Source organism: Acanthopagrus latus, chromosome 11, assembly GCF_904848185.1.
Source record: "Acanthopagrus latus isolate v.2019 chromosome 11, fAcaLat1.1, whole genome shotgun sequence".
In the NCBI taxonomy this organism is placed as follows: Eukaryota; Metazoa; Chordata; class Actinopteri; order Spariformes; family Sparidae; genus Acanthopagrus; species Acanthopagrus latus.
Genome location: NC_051049.1, coordinates 27,582,427 through 27,599,276, shown reverse-complemented (window position 1 = coordinate 27,599,276; position 16,850 = coordinate 27,582,427). Strand labels below are relative to the sequence as shown.

The 16,850-nt window shown below is 40.2% G+C and overlaps 1 protein-coding gene across 3 annotated transcripts in view; it reads right to left on the bottom strand.

Annotated features, from left to right (window-relative positions):
- Nucleotides 1-16,850, bottom strand: part of LOC119028313 (carboxyl-terminal PDZ ligand of neuronal nitric oxide synthase protein-like) — a 192,802-nt gene that overhangs the window by 77,309 nt on the left and 98,643 nt on the right. For all 3 annotated transcript variants that reach the window (XM_037114147.1, XM_037114148.1, XM_037114149.1), the window contains exon 5: nucleotides 6,621-6,729. In XM_037114147.1, coding sequence (XP_036970042.1) covers nucleotides 6,621-6,729 — 109 coding nt within the window. The remainder of the gene's footprint in view (nucleotides 1-6,620; nucleotides 6,730-16,850) is intronic.

Sequence of the window (16,850 nt, the reverse complement as noted above, 5' to 3'; positions counted from 1 at the left end):
TGGAATGCCTCGAGGAAATTAGCAGGACGGCCAGAAGAAATAACAAATTGCTGAGGCTGAGAGTGTGTGAGCTCACCGCAGACGGACTTCACCGGACAAAAACGAATCAGCGAACAGGTTTCTGTGTGACTGGGAGCGTGTTTGAGTGTGAGCGCATGAAGTAAGTGGAGTGTGATGAAATGTAGTCATGATGCCTCGCTGACTCTTCTGAACCATTAGCTCGCTTTCCAGGCGGTGCACACTGCAAGGGTACACCATAAAAACACACTTCAACACCAAGGTACAGCTGGGTATCAAACTGTAACATTTTCTGTGGAGCATGCGGAAAAGTGTCTGCAGCACTGAGTATAAATCACTGTCAAGTATCAGATGATTTGTCAAATTCTAAGAATTGTTCACTTTATTTGATTAGACTGTCCCACATTTAAACTACATTTTAAGCTAGATTTTAGACTTTCTCTCCTTTTCTGTCCAACTTTCAATCTTTACATCTTCCTCCCTCCCTGGATTAGGGAGGGAGGAATCATTTAATCAATTTCCTTCCAGACACTATCACACAATCGTCCATCTGCATTGCCAAGGAGGGTAATGACCCATTCAGAAAAACTAATAGACATTTTGGCAGGTAGTATTAAATGAATGGATGTAAAAGAAATCAAGGTTGTGCCTTTGGAAAACTTTCTAAACTTTCAAGTGTAAGACATTCATTTAGTTGCAATGTGAAAATGATTGACTTACACAACGTAACTGCCACGCCTTTTGTTCTAACAGTAATATGGCTGTCTGGTTTTACAGACAGAGTGCTATGGTGTCTTGGCTGTCAGAAATGTCAACCCAGTGCAAGAACATCCAGGTGAGAGGTTGATCCATTGGCTTGCTGAGCCTTTCTTGTGCGAAATTTGCTTCCTCTACACATGGCTGCATGGTTTCCTCTGGATGCTTCTGTGTCCTTTGCAAGCAACAAGATAATAGGGGTCTCACAATTCTCTAAATCCACAATTTGATATATTTTATTTTAATTTTAAGGTCATGATTTGCTTCAGTGTTTGATTTAATGACTTTGGATCATCAATTCTGAGGGCTCATTTGGATCGATATATGATTTATTATCTAAATCATGACATGGCAGGTTAGGAGGATCAAGGAATGCTAACTGACCCATTAGTGTAATGGGAGCATAAGTGTGGAAGTATATGTTTAGTAGAAAATTAGCTTGTCTAAACTGTACCCTGCATTGGGAAAGGAAGCAGAGAAAATGATTTCGTCATTTGAGTTTGTCTATTGTTATCATAGACAGGGTTCAGGTGCAGCTTCACAGTCGACTGAGCAGACAGCAGGTTGAGTTATGTCCCACTTTAAAGGCTGAATAAGGATTCAGCCTCAAAGGTGTGTCCTGCTGTGGCCCTAAATGCCAGACTCAACCTGCCCCTCCTCCTCAGACGAGATGGTTTAGACAAAGACACAGATGTCAGAGCAGATATCCATTAAAACAACCACAGGTATAGTTTCACAAAACCACAGTTTACACAAGGTGTTGTGTGAGACGCAAAGATATAGACTGTGTGGCAGTGCACCTGCTGTACATACACTCCTTTATCTTCTGTCACAAACTGACCACTGACAGGATAGCATTCCCATCTTGTTCCCGTGTTTAAATCCCAGCGCTGACATCTAATGCTCAATAAATCACACCTGGATTATCTCGAAAGAGGCATAGAGTCATACATTAAAGCAGGGCTCCAGGCCATGGCTAGTGGCAAGTGGAAAACTATAGGCAAGCTAACCTATGATCACTTTCAGAACGAACTGGGCCACTTCCACTGCACGCATTTTCTGAATTATTAATATTCTAGGGGCTGGGTGAGAAGCTCAGGCAGGGCAGATGTGGCCTGCAAGGCCACCAACTGTCTGTCATTGCACTGCAGTATGTATAGAATGACTTCCTCAACTGTGGTTGATTTCTGCCTCTGCTATATAGACAATGCAACCTTGACAAAGAGGGAAAAACTAAATTAGACCGAGTGTGAAGAAAGGAGAGCGAGAAACAAAAAGCTTCGGACAGGATGATCATTTCACTGAGATATGGATATTCAATACAAAGTGCTGAAAGGCTATTAAATCCAATTATCTTAACCAAGCTGTGTAGAGAATGATGTGAGTGCTTTCACCGATATGTCTGGAAAGAGCCGTATGTCATTTTAAGTAAGTGCTCCTCAATGTCAATGATGAAACCACTGATCTGTGGTCATATTCAGGACTTTTATCCAGGCCAACTCTACTAAAACACTGCCCATGTTACCTTGTAAAATGACCACATTTCTTGTATGTAAAATATTATTCCAGACAACAACAGACTATTTCAGTCAGGCTTTCTTTATGCTGTAACTCACTCGGTGCTTTTTGAATGAGCAAAGATTCTTCAGAGAATTATCCATGGCGCAATTCATCATTATTTGCTGCTTTTAATCATGGCTGAGTGCAGAAGATTCAACTTGTCCTCGTCAAAGACTGTTGTAGTTGTAGCCATTAGGCGACGCTGAATGACAGCATATGGTTTGAGGGCGTCGATTCACAGAGAGAGAGCACTCAATTAACACTTGACACAATAACCACAACTCTCTCTCCATCTCATCAGCCAGCTGTGGACAGCAGATGTGTCGTCATCCATCATAAACATTAGATAATTAGAAAACAAATAAGGACCAAAATATGTTGTTTTAACCCACTGAGGTTGTTCTGATGGTTGTTACGTGCAGTGGGATAATTTCCCTCACTATAAAAAAAAGTCATCATGGGGCCTATCAGTGTAATTACAATAAAAATAACAACATAATAGTACAGCTGCCAGCTGCAAGGTTTCTTTTTAGTAGCAGTGAAGGGATGTGTTGTCCATTATCAGGCTTAAACGACGGTAACCAGGTAACCATGTGTCATCTTTATTATCTTCATGCGTCTCTCTTCACGCTTGACTCTTTAATGTGTAATTAACTCTTTGCTGAAGACTGAGAATAATGATTGGACGAAGGCTGTAATGACATTAACACATGATATGGTCTACAGCTTGACGTGCAGTGCAATTTAAGACTGACCTTCAGTGAGGGTGGATGAAACCTCATGGAAAGGCTTCACCCTTCATACTCGCTCAGCTTCATGGCAATCTGCCCACTAGATTTAGATATTTCTTGTATAAAATTCAGCCTTTCTCCCTAGATAAACAGTTGTAAAGGTCATCCGCAGGCAGCTTATTACTACCCATATTTACATTTATTGTCAAGCAACAACCTCTAGGGGTGTGCAAAGGGACACGGATGGTTAAATAAACAAAGGACTTTAACCCAGAAGTCTTCCGTCAGTGTCCCATGTAAAACCAAAAGTTAACGATTACTTATTTTAACTCAGTAACATTGTTTACTAACGCACAAATAATGCACCTAAATTTATATCCAAATTGTACCTATGTAACTTAAGACACACAAAGTAATGTACTTATTTTAAACCAAACCAGAATGTTTTTGTAAAGCAGTTTTCAGCAGTTTTTTTCCCAAACGGCTATAATATGAGGAAGGTCTGGTACACACGTCGCGCTCATGTAGTTAACAAACCAGATGAATAAAAGAAAAGCAAACTCATCCACTGGCAGTTGGAAAGTAGTCAATTGCCTATTTTTGCCCTCACTCTTCACGCAGATGGTTATTTTGCATCTAAAACTGAATAACCACCAAATGAAACACCATAAAATACAATCACTTCAGAGGCTTGTAAACAAACACAATCACACACTGGTGCGCTGACCTCTAAGCTGCAGCGGCATTCAGTATTCTGAAGAACACTCCCTGGTCTCTGCTCGATCACGCGCACTTCAATTCTACATAATAGAGGCCGGGTCATTCATTAGCCCCCTTTAAACTGCCTATCAGAGGAAGAAAGGGAATTGTGAGCAAGCGTGAGAGAGATCGGGGGGAGAGAGACCCACAGCATGTCTCAGTGTCAGACCTGATGGGCCACTAAAGCCTTTTTATGTTGCCATGATTTAAAGCCCTAGCCGCTCTTTCACTGCTGGTAGTTAAGAGGGGAATAAAGTCTGCTTAATCTTCTACTTCATCTTACACTCACCACCCGCTACACGTCAAAACACACTCTCCCGCAGCCACACGCTGATCGGATGGCATCTTTATTGCGTGTTTGATATGTACATGCCCATTTCTTTTTTATTATTCCAGGAGTGTTTCATTCTCTTTTTGTGTTTTCGCACTCTCTGTGTAAACTTTATCCAAGGAATACTTACTGAACTGTCTTAAACTGTTTAAAGGATAGTGAAGTCTTCTCTCTACTTTGCATTTGGATAAAAAAAAGCTCTGTGCAAGAAATTTTCCACTACAAAAAAGTTGTACAAGTGTTCATGTAGCTGTCAATCTTCCTGAGCTGTCGCATTTCATTATGGCTGGGACTTTTTTTTGCAGAATATTTTGAGTTGGAATGAAGTTAACCTTTTACCTTTTGCATCTAAAATGATAACTTCATCACTTTATCATATTAAACATTTGTGTAGAATTTTTTTTTTTTATTTTTTTTACCCCACTTATCATATATAAATTAAATATCATATAAATTGTTGAGTCCAAGTTGAGTCCAAGTCTTCACTACCAGATCAGCGCCAAACAACGGACAAAGTTAGCACCTTGGTGAAGAATGAACAAACTGATAAACAGAGCATAAAAGATTAATATCTGGAGGTTTTTTTCTCAGATGGTGGTGCTGGACACAAAGGTGAAAAGAGAGGCAATACTGGACAATTACACAGGCAGGCAAAAACACATCTGCAGCTCATGTTGTCAGTAGGTTGTTGCAGCTTTGTGTGATGCCCCTAAGTGACCAAATAAGATCCAGTAAACTTTCCTATGCTTTGTTTCACATTGTTTCGCTGCACCTGTAGTTGAACATTCATTGTGCAGGGTGCCGCCTTCTGTCAATCAGAAGAAAAGAGAAGTAATGCCTAAAAACTAACTTTCTGTAATTACTGTCAGTAAATAGGTGCTTTCAAGCTGGAGTGTCATCATAAACTGTGTATTTGTAGCTGTAATGACAAACTTCCAGATGTAGACAGTGATAAATAAGTTGTAACTGTGAAACATAAATGTGTCCTCCATTATAAAAACAAGAGTACTGCCCATTATCCCCATGATGCTGAAAAATACTCACACACACACACACACACACACACACACACACACACACACACACACACACACACACACACACACACACACACACACACACACACATTGGTTTACAGCCTAATGGCCTCAGGGTCATAGTTGCCTCAGAGAATTTTGGTATGTGTCACTTTCCATTTTGTCTTCTGAACAGGGAGTGTATGTGTCAGTGTGTGTGTGTGTGTGTGTGTGTGTGTGTGTGTGTGTGTGTGTGGGTGGGTGTGTGTGTGTGTGTGTCTCATGTGTCAATCTGTCTGTGAGAGATAATGAGGCAGTGTGTACTTCACACAGCTAACCCCTGGACTGCACCACCATATCCTGCGAACTGGCAGCTAAAGTGGAAAACTGGGATCACATTCTCTCACTGCTGAAATCTGTTTAGACTTTCTCTGCAGCAACATGTCCACCCGAGTGCATCTCCAACATGTCCCCCGAACCTCCACAATGACAAGCCTGTAGTGCCAGGAGGAATTATTGCTGCTTGACAGCCGCGTGTCTCTTTATTGGAGGTTGTCAGGATGTGGCTCAGACAGTGAGATGATTTAAGAGAGGAGGAGGAATTGCTTTAAACACTGCACGACCAACAGACTGTGAAAACACTGGAAATGAAACGCTTAGCAGCTACCTTTTTGTCCATCTTGTCATTACAAAAAACAAAGTCTGATGAGTCGGTGGTTGCAATTCATGCACAAAACACAGATTCATTCACACAATGAAATCAAAACAAACACGTCGAGTCAAGTGTTTTTTCTTCTGACACCTCCGGCAATTTCTTTTTCTGTGCATCAGTACATTTGCCAAATCTAATTTAGCTTACCAGTTCACGCTTCAGGTACCCAAGACATTTTCATTTTATTTTCTAATGATGTAGTCTAAACTCAAACATTAGTACAATGTATGGATGTGGATTTAATATCTTTCTCTAACACAAGAGCAGTGAGGCTGCCCCTTTCTGATGCACTGGCATGAGAAAAACTGAAAACAGTCATTTTCTTAAGATAATTAGAATTTAGTTTTACGTTAGAAACTGTGAAGATCCAAATATGTGCTTGTATATAATAAAACATACAATACATGTTTTGAGCAGTAACAAAGACTAATATTTCTCTTCAAACGTTGAAGCAACCCAGGACAATCACAGCCTGATCTGCTGGCTATAAGGCTGGGCAATATTTCAATATACATGTGATATGAGACTACATTTTCAATAGTTTTATTGTGACGTGACATACAATTTTTCTTTCCTGGTTTTAAAGACTAGAACATTACATCACAGAACTGAGGCACGGAATGGTACACTGTCTCACAACCCTGTGGCGGAGTCTGTCAGAATGGCGGCCTTAATTCAGCCTCTGCATTCATATTCAAAGGGCAAAGCTTTAAAAACTGCCCTGCACTCTTTCTTACCTTCTTCTTGGACTTAAAGACATTGCAGCGGAAGACATTACTCTGTCCGTCTCTGGCGATGTAGCTGAAAATCTTCAGATCCTGGGAGTCGTGAGACACATAGAATATCCTGAAAGACAAAATAAAATAGGTCATAAATTAAGACAGAAATACGTGAATATGATGCAAAACAGCATCAGAGCCTGGCAGCGTTTCTAAATGTATCTTAAGACACGAAATAGGCACTCACCCCATTTCTCTGGGGTTTAAATGTGTCGGAAATAAACACTATTTCTTAAGCTTGTTTTAATCCAAAGGCAAGAGACCAAATTTTAGCTCTCAAGCTAAAAAAGGGAGGTAAAGAAAGTTGTGATTAGATTGACTGCCAAGTACACTTCTTCATGGATTTTTATATTCTATGGGACTTTGAGACAGGAAGTTTAGTAACAGGCCTGGTAAACTTTTAATTCAAAGTTTTAAAAAATACCACAGCTGACAACTGCTATACAATCCCAGTGTGAGGAGGAGACAGAGGGGGTAATACTGTTACAACCAAAAATATCCTGTGCGGAAGAGGATGCTGGGTAAATCGAGTCAGAGACAATAACAGAGTTCTCCTGGCAGGGAGAGACTGTGTGCGACCAACAGTGAAGAGATGTACAATATCCTGCAGAGCAGGTAAAGAGGAGGAAATAAGTTTGGGACAGAAATGGAGTGACAAAGACAATAATAAACCTCAGGAGGGGGAACACTGCGAGTTAAGCTCTACGCTGAATCTAATGTACGATGATAAAACAACTCCTGGAGGGATGAAGCACTGCAGGTGACAACATGACGACAAGACTGAGACCGAGGAGCTGGAAATTATTGTGTTGTGAGTCTAAATCGATTGGTTTTGTGTTTGATCTAGCATTTCTACACAGGTAATCGGAACTGTATTCTCTAATCTACATAGTAACTACCTGAGGGGGCACCAAAGCTCACTGCTGATATCATGAGTTGCAGAACAAATTTAGTGTGTGTGTGTGTGTGTGTGTGTGTATGTGTGTGTGTGCGCGTAGACACTTTCAGCCATTAACAATTACCTTCATATGCAAATAATTTGTATTTGTATTTCACACCCTGCGTTAATCAAAAACTTTCCTCCCTAGAATTAATCAGGTGCCTTGAGTTGTCTCAACATAACCAAAAAAATCCTTCAACCTGGCTTCAAATACCAGAAGTGGATATTGTTGGATATCTTAAAAAACAGCTGACAGTGAGCACATATGCTGAAAACAATCTAAGTTGGTGATTGGTGAGTAATTTGTTACTTCCATGTTGCATTTAACTCGTGTCATATGATTTATGTAACTTTAACATGAGTTTATTGGAAACCATTATATTTTCCTGAACCTAGCCAAGTAGTTGTGGTGCCTAAAAACTAACCAAACGTTAACCATTAGATAACAGTTTAGTGAGAACTCAGGTTGGACCCATAATAACTGGAGCAGTATGCCTTTGCCCATCACTGAGCTGGTCAAGCTGAAGAATACAATTACAAGCAGCGGTATTAGATCGCACTCATACTGATTTCCCTCGTTACTGCAAAATTAATAATGTAATAATAATGGATTGGATTTGTGTGGCGCTTTTCAAGACACCCAAAGCGCTCTGACAGGGTACCAGGTTCCATTCATATACACACAGTCATACCGGTGGTGGAAAGCTATGATAGATGAGGGAAGCGTGGCTGCCATTCAGCGCCTACCGCCCCTCCGACCACCACCTCCAACACACAGCAGTCAGACACATTCACACGAGGCAAGGTGTCAATGTGTTCTGCCCAAGGACACACAGCCATGACAGCCATGATGTGGCAAGGGTGGGGATTTTTTTAAATTATGATATTGCAAAATTCAGTATATCTTTAAATCCACAATAAAAGGAGATGCATCGATTATCATTTTCTGATCTTTTTATAAGACTGGCATGCCAGTTCCTTTTTTTAGCTTACTTTCTTTCAATGAACTGTAAGTGACAACATGTGTATGTCCATAAAAGGCTGGACTCTTACATTTTCTCCCAAACCACACTTCTTTACGGGACATCCTCTCACTCTCACTCAAACTTAAGTGCCGTGTAACTGAACAGAGCTCTTTAATTTGAAATTGAAAAGAATAGCAGTAAATTCCACTTTATCTAACATGCTATTTTATTCAGTGACCTGCAAGTGAAATGATTGAAGTGCTCTTAAGACAGCCCTGTTAAACATTTATGTGTAGTTTATACTGGGATCCAGGAATCTTACTATGAAGGGGAATAAAATGGTACATCTTCAATAATAAACCTTTATCAGTGCCAGTTAGTTATTACTGTTCGAGACAAGGTTGAAAAATGTGTCGTATTAAAAAACTCAAACATTCTGGCGCTGTTAATAGCCTCATGTTTCTCTGCCGTTTCATGACCAGACGAAGCATTCATCAGATCTGATGACCCCCAGCATTAATCCATAGAGTGTTTCAGGGTGTTTTTCCTAAAGGGTGCATTTCTGTTACCTATCATCTTGTGCATACTGTAGTTAACATTCAAGGTGAACTGATGATTACTTTACCTGTATTCTGTGCCATGTATAATCAAGTTATAACCAGACTCTCAAAAAAGCATCACTATGGGACTTTGAATAGAGGAAAAAGGACTGCAGACAGCACAATCAAAGCGGCAGCCCTCACTTGAAGAAGAGCTTCACACTTCATTCATGCAACACATGTCAACCTGAAAGTTCTCATCAGAGTTTAACGAACAACCTCAATACTTTGAAGACTGCGCCACCTTTTTGCTCTTTCAGTATCATCGTAATGAATCTTGAAGGCTTGATAGACCTTGATAGTGCCTGCTGTACTTTGGAAAGAGAAAAGAAGAATGACCGAATAAGTAAGAAAGCAAAAAGGAGGCTCTCATTGCAGAAAGATTCAAAAAGAAGTCGTTATTGCAATAGAATTTAACAAGTATACTTAGAGCATAATGGCCTCATCCATACTGGCACAATGAAGCTCATTTCTTTGCTCATCTCTGTGTGGATTGCACTGCCCTTTTGCCCATTTCAAGTTTATCATTATTATAAAACAAGTCTTGCACGCTTTTATAGTCCAATCATTCCGAATATACACCACTATGTGGTGCGAAAATAGTAATACAAATCTCAAACCACAATATGGATAAACTAATGCACTCTCTACATAAAATGTGAGCAGAGAACGTTGAAAAAGAGAAAAGGTTGAGAAAAACTTTCTTCAATCTTCATAGAAAAGAACTTCCATGAATCTATATTTAGATTGATATGACTTTGCCCTCAAAATCTTCATTAGAGCGCAGTACCGCCCTTTTGCTGGCCAAATTTTGAAGGTTAATGAACGGACGCCGCTGTGAAACTTTTGCTTACCACAGTAAACTTGAAAAATCAACTGGTTGAAGAAGTACTAGGAACCTCAGGCAGAACAGCTTTCTAATTGGGCAATTTGTGCCATAATTAAGCAGGCTGGTGGTGTTTTTGGGGTAATTTATCATAGTGACACACAAGACAATCGGGCAAGAGCAGGAAATTAGGTGAAGATTATGCAAATAGCCCTGTTGTCTCTGTTGAAATGTGTGTGTGGGTGTGTTTCTGTGCATGTTAGTTTGGTGGGTGTGTGCATGTGCGTATTTGCTCGTATGTGTAGATATCTGGGGTCTCATCTCTAAACTCAATGACATTTCTGTGGTATTTGTTCTGGCCTTTTCTCTGGGAGCCAGACGAGCTGAGGTCTTGTGGAATGGATGGTGACTTTGTCGACTCTGCTTAGCAGCCGATCAGAATACCAGACATGGCTATCTGCAGTGACTCATTCTCACTCTCACACACTCACACTCACACAAAGATAATTGGAGACTTTCAGCCTGGTTTCTGATCCAGTCCACCGCTGCAGAAACGAAGATCCAACAAGTCAGCCTTATTAAGGATGGATTGTCGGGTTCCATTTCCCACAGATTTTTTAAGTGATGTAATGGCACCTCACCGCACACTAGCAGCGGTTTGTCTTACTCCTAATTACTCGAAATGGTCACTACATGCATGACAAAATGCTGGCTATGAGTTTTAAATGAAGTGAGATTTTTAACAGTGTCAAGACAGATTTCAAACAAAATAATTATGATGGGATGGCAAGATGGATTTTATACTGACATTATACAGATAAGGAATGTAGAAAGGGTCATCATTCTCAACAGAGAGTTTGCTGTTAAATGTTTACATAAGGAACATTTACATGTCAAATAAACCTGTTTTTTTTTCATAGGTCTGGCCATTAATTCTATCAATCATAATAATATTGGGATGGCTTGGTGGTACAGTGTTTAGCACTGTTGCCTCAAAGCAAGAAGGTTTTGGTTTTTAAGCCTGTCAGCCAGTGGAGTTACTGTGTGGTGTTTGCATTTTCTCCCCATTTGTGACTTGGTTTCCTCCCGGTGCTCTGGTGTCCCTCACTCCAAAGACACGCAGGTTAATTTGCAAATCTCAAACCGACCTGGTCAAAGTGTGAATGTGAGCATGATGATCAGGCAACCTGTCCAGGGTGAACCCCGCCTCTCGCCAGTGTCAGCAGGGAGGCAAAGCCAGCGTCTCGTTATCTGAAAGTCGCTGGTTGAATTCCCCTGGTCTGCATGTTGAAGTGTCCTTGGGCAAGATACTACAATATAAGCAGCAACATGTGCAAGGAACTGGCTTTTTAATTTTGCTAATGCCATCATACTCTCACAAATTACTTTGCTCAGTCACTCTGTAAAATAAGTTACTTTTTAATCGCAGTAATCTTGTAGTATTTCAAAAGTAACACTATCACGTATCACAGGCCCAATGATCAAAGCTACGGTATTTTAAGCCAAGTTTAGTTTTTCTTTAAGGGGTGCTCTAAAATCTATTTGGGGCAGAGGTGGCTGAAAGGTTAGAGGTCATCCATTGAATGTTACAATAATAAAACAAAAAAAACTGTTAATATGTCAGGCTTTACCGTTAACTGTAACTTTTGTGAGTTAGCATCAGCAGCATCTTTGCACAACATAACTAATGAATGGCTCGCAGCAGAAAGTGATGTTGATCCTGCTGTGACAAGACAGTTACAGAGTGCAGTTGGAAAATACGGACATGAAGCAGCATCACGTACAAGGGATTAAAGTGCCACTGAGCGTAGAGATAAGGTCGGCAACCGCAGTTAAATGAGGGTCACAGAAACATTTCTGTATGTGTCAAGTCAACAAACACAGTCTCTGTTATCTGGCTGTTTTCTACTCGAGGACAACTGACTGCTCCCAACCGGCTGTGTAAAACCTTTTAGTGTCTCCCCCTTTCAACTATTTCTTTGCCTTCTCTCCAGCCAAAAACCTCAGTTGGTGTGCTAAAAATCTGTTCCGACAGATTCTTCTTTTGAAATCTAAAGCAGGGGAGAAGGCCTTGAGGAGCTCTTCCAATTGTCACACACAAAAAAACTGAATCTTATTTAGAAATCGCAGGCAATGATAAGATAAAGACAAACGAAACATGCCGACAGACAAGTGAAGCTCAGCACTGAAGAGTGAGTAAAAGTGAGCTCAGCTGACTGTCTCGGCTGACAAATCCCCAGGCAGCGCGGAGATGACTGCTCAGATACATCTCTATCAGGTGTCCTCTAAGCAACAGCAGCCAAACATACAGGTGACGATGTGTTGGATAGATCAGCTCTCAGAGTAAGGGAGGCAGGCTCGACATGAGACCCTTCAAAGAGGATTAACGGCTAAATAAATCAGACTACAAATGCTGCCAATGGAAAAAAAAAAGGCATGTTGTATTTCAAGAGGGCTGCTTTTCTTGTTTAGGAGTACAACAATCCAAAACAATACACATGAATGTCCCTATATGAATCACCGCACTAACACTGTGATTTAGTGGTGTTTCTAGAGAAACAAAAAGAAAATGCTCAAAGATTTTACAATGTTCAATCCCTCAAAGCAAGCTAAAACTGAGAGCGATAATTTCTCCGCTGGCAGAAGGTAAGCAGTCAGCAATGACACGGCAGGCAGGCCCATCGCACCGCAGATATGGTAGATAAACTGCAGCACAGTCGTCAAGTGAGGAAAGACAGATCATTAATAGTTCAAGGAGTCAAACATAAAGCACAGCCTTTCTGCCAAATACAAAATTTGTAGCACCAGCGATCGATATTAATCCGTTTAAATTTCAGACCATCTAGATTATCGGAGACATTTAGAGGACAAGAATGAGATAAAAATTCAATTAAAAGTTGCACTCACATCTCTCAGAAACATCAGCAGTGGAATGATTTTACATCAGTGCCTCAGGATTCAAATGCGTCTCTCTCAAGTCAACATTCAGCAATCGTACAGGAAACAAATCGCTGTGGAAGAGTTTCTTTACCATCCTGTTATCTAACCATGTTATCACATCCTCGAGACTTTAAAAAAGAAAAAAAAAAAGAAAAAATGAATACTGCAAAGATTTTCTGGGTTTTGATAACTGGCTGTGTAGCTATCACATGGACATAGGTCTGAATTTGGGGCATCTTACAAAAGTAAGAAAGTTTACGCCTCTATAGTTAACAGATAAGACTTGGTGGATTACTGAACTTTTAAGGCACGATTTTTTTTTTTTTTTTTTTGCTCATTTGTTTACTTCAGGAACATGCCAGAAACAGGAAACAGTAGAAAAAAAGCATGGAGGCCAGTAACAATCTTAGTGTGGTTGTTTTATGCATGTTTTGCTTCAGTCTCTTTATAAATCTAAACACTGACTTAAAGATGCTCAGTAGTTCCTTATCAGAATTGTATTCATAGGTGTTTGGAGAAGGCTTCGGACTTATAATTAAATACGCTGGCATCAAATTCATGATACGAATACAAAAAACAGTAAAGTTTGTCAGTTTGAACAATAAATACATGGAAGAGGCTGAAACACTTATACAAATAATTTTAGTCCATTTTCATTTGTATTTTTTCACACTCAAAATGTTTTGGGCATTTGTGGATATGAAGGTATAGAAAACAGCTTTAAGTTTGGTTAAGTTCCCCCCCCCAGATTCACAAACATTCGATTATCTCAAGGGACTGTGGGAGCCATAAACATATCTGTCACCACTCCTTAGTAACCAAATTGTAAGTATCATTGCCATTGGAATGATTTGTTATATTCTTTCCGTCTCAAATATCACCTGTCAGTCGAGTTAAATTCTAAATAATAATAATATTCTAAACTTCTGCAAGAACTTGAAAACAGAAGAGACCTGATTTGTTTTAGTCATTTTATCTTGCAGAATCAATTTTATCGTCAAGGTTTATACCTCATCTGCTACAAAATCCTCCCTGACTCAACTGCACAGTGTGATAAATTTGCTTTGTTCTTGTTTTTTGTTAAAGATTCTTTCAAGCAGATTCCTTCCAAGACATGGAAAAAGACTGCAGTGCTTTATGCAGAGACAGAAAGAGCAAAAGACTGTGATTGAAAGCCCATCGAGTGTGAGCAAAATAGAGAGCTGGACACTTAAGGCATAAAAAAAGAGGATGGGGAGAGGCAGAAAGTGAGTTTGAGAAGGATTAAGACGGAGAAAGGGAGAGATGAGATGGAGACAGACATCATGCATGAATAAAGAGCTGGAAAGAAAGCAGGACAGCAGATGATTCAAGACTCATCCGGTGAGTTCAAGTTCAGCAGTGCATTAAGAGTTGGACAAAAACTCCCGCTCCCTCAACATTTAACCCACTGCTGCCGTCTCAATCAGCAAAATGTAACCTGTAAAAGTGTCAGCTTCTGTTTAAAGGCCACACACAATACACACGCATGAAACCAGGTTATTGAGCTTGGTATTAATACTCTCAGTGACCACACACACTCTCACTCACACTCAGTTAACATCGTTAATAAGGCCTGCTTGCTAACAGGCAGAAGGGGCTGTGATGTGGTGTTTGAATAATGAAGTGGGCTTGTTTCAGAAGGCTTTACTCATTTTTCCTTTGATAAATTGCTGCCTATGAAACACAGCTGTTATAAATCAAAGCTAAGAGGCAACACGCAGCATCCACAATCGCACAGTTACAGGGAATCGATACTGTAACACCTGTGCCAGACCAGGCTGTAGATGTGTTTGTTTGTGTGTGTGTGTGCCTATTTTAGCAGGAGGAATAAAAGCTGAATATGTCTGTATCAGTTTCATCTCCCAGCATTCACCATACTGCTATTGGAAATCAATAGAACCCTGAGTATCAGTCTCAGTAACATGAAACATACATGGGATATTGCCCTGTACCACCCTGAAAACACTGACACTGTGATTAAATGCACATTAAGACCCAGTCCCAATATACCCCTTGCCCCTACCCCCTCACTAAGGTGTCCTAATTGTTGCTGGGATGGAGGGGTAGGGATATATGGCCCTCTAAATGGAGGTTTTTCAGATGAATACTTCAAACTGAGAGTGATAAAAACACTGTCATTTCAATAAATTATGGTTCTTTCTTTATAACGAGCAGGAAACACTATTTCTGTAGCCACCAGGCTAGCTAGCATTACAGTGGTATTGCTTATTAGTGCATGACATTTTGACGTATTACAATGTTGCATTCCCCTCAGCTGATGGCATCTGATGCCCCCAAATCTGACTCGAGTCCAGCAGTGAAGTTGCTGCACTCCTCTACTAACAGTGCAGACTAGTAGGGTAGGAGCACGTGTTGTCACTATATGACTTGACTGATAGTGTGAAGTTGTGAATTAATTGTAAGCATCCATGCTTTTCTATTCCTATCAGATAAAAAGGCAGATGGCATCTTGATAACACAAGGATTTACACAGCAACGTACAGAAATCAACACAGGTGACAACAGTCTATTGGCGATGTCCGGTTGTGTCTGTGTACGTAAACTCTGTTAAAGACAACTGTTTCAGCGTTTGAGGGTAGTGAGGCATTGTCTCATTTCATGTGGGGAGATTTCAACCAGTACCTCTTGAAACTCTGTTCAGAGTGGCGAGGAGGCACTTGAGAACAAGCGCTAGTTAAAACTGTTGATGGTGTTGAATCTAATATTCCACTATTTCTACAAAGATGCCAATTATCTGAGTTTGACATGGGTCATGTAAACCGTATTTTCCATTTGGCTACCCCAAAGTAGGCCTTATCCTAACAGCGTATTCTGATAAAGATGTGTAAAACATGCCAATATTTTTCAGGATTAAAGAGCATGTACACAGCACACTCAGAATATGTGTCATAATCAGGGCTGTCACCAAGTTTGGAGAGGGAGGATATGTTTGATAATAAGAGTTTACATGCTGCATGTGCATGGAAATGTTGGTGGAATATCAATTTCCCTTGCCAAAGTAAAAAGCTTAGTAGGAATACTATCTTTTTCGGAATCAGGGCAAAAAAATAGATACATATATATGTATTTTATGCATATTAAGACTGTCAAACAATCAGTGAACCACTGCGTAGATCCCTGCTAAAATCCTGCTGACTGATGGAGTAGAGTGCTGACTGTGAGATTCTAATCTCAGTTTGATTTTGGCACATATTGGCCCGCGCAACTCTTCTTAAAACCTTCAGAGCAAACTGCAAAACGATGCAGAAATGTGAATTATGTAGTCCACCACAAATGAATCATTACAAAGTTCTATTATCCCAGCAAATGTGGTCAAACTGTGTCTGTTGGAGATTTTATGTGAGTTTGATACTTAAGTGTGACTTATCGATTAGACGTGACAGACCAATATGAAAGGAGAGGTGGATTTTTATGCGTGAATTATATTTATGGTGTGTCAGAGTTAATTAGCCTGACCTCATACTGCTAATTCGGGCAGTTTGCAAAAATGGCTATGTTTGAGTGGCAGGTTTAGAGTCAATCAGCTGCCCAATAAAGTCACAGCCTTTAAAATACAGAGCAGCGACCCCATCATTATCTGTTCATTAGGCTAATTGGTGTAAGTTTTGCAATGCAAGAAAACAGGACCAGGACTGTCTTCACTAGGAGTCAGAGAAAGATTCTGACACAGGCTTGACTCCTATGTACATAGCTGACTGTACACGCAGGCAAAATGGACCACTGTCACAATGTGCTCTGTTAGAAGGCCATATTATAACACCTTCCCTATGAGGTTTGAGCAGTACTTCTGAGTTTCTTGAATTCTCCTGTATGGATGATTCATCTGAAATGAAAAAGCAGCTATTGAGCTGATTATTCAGATTTCAGGGACCACTG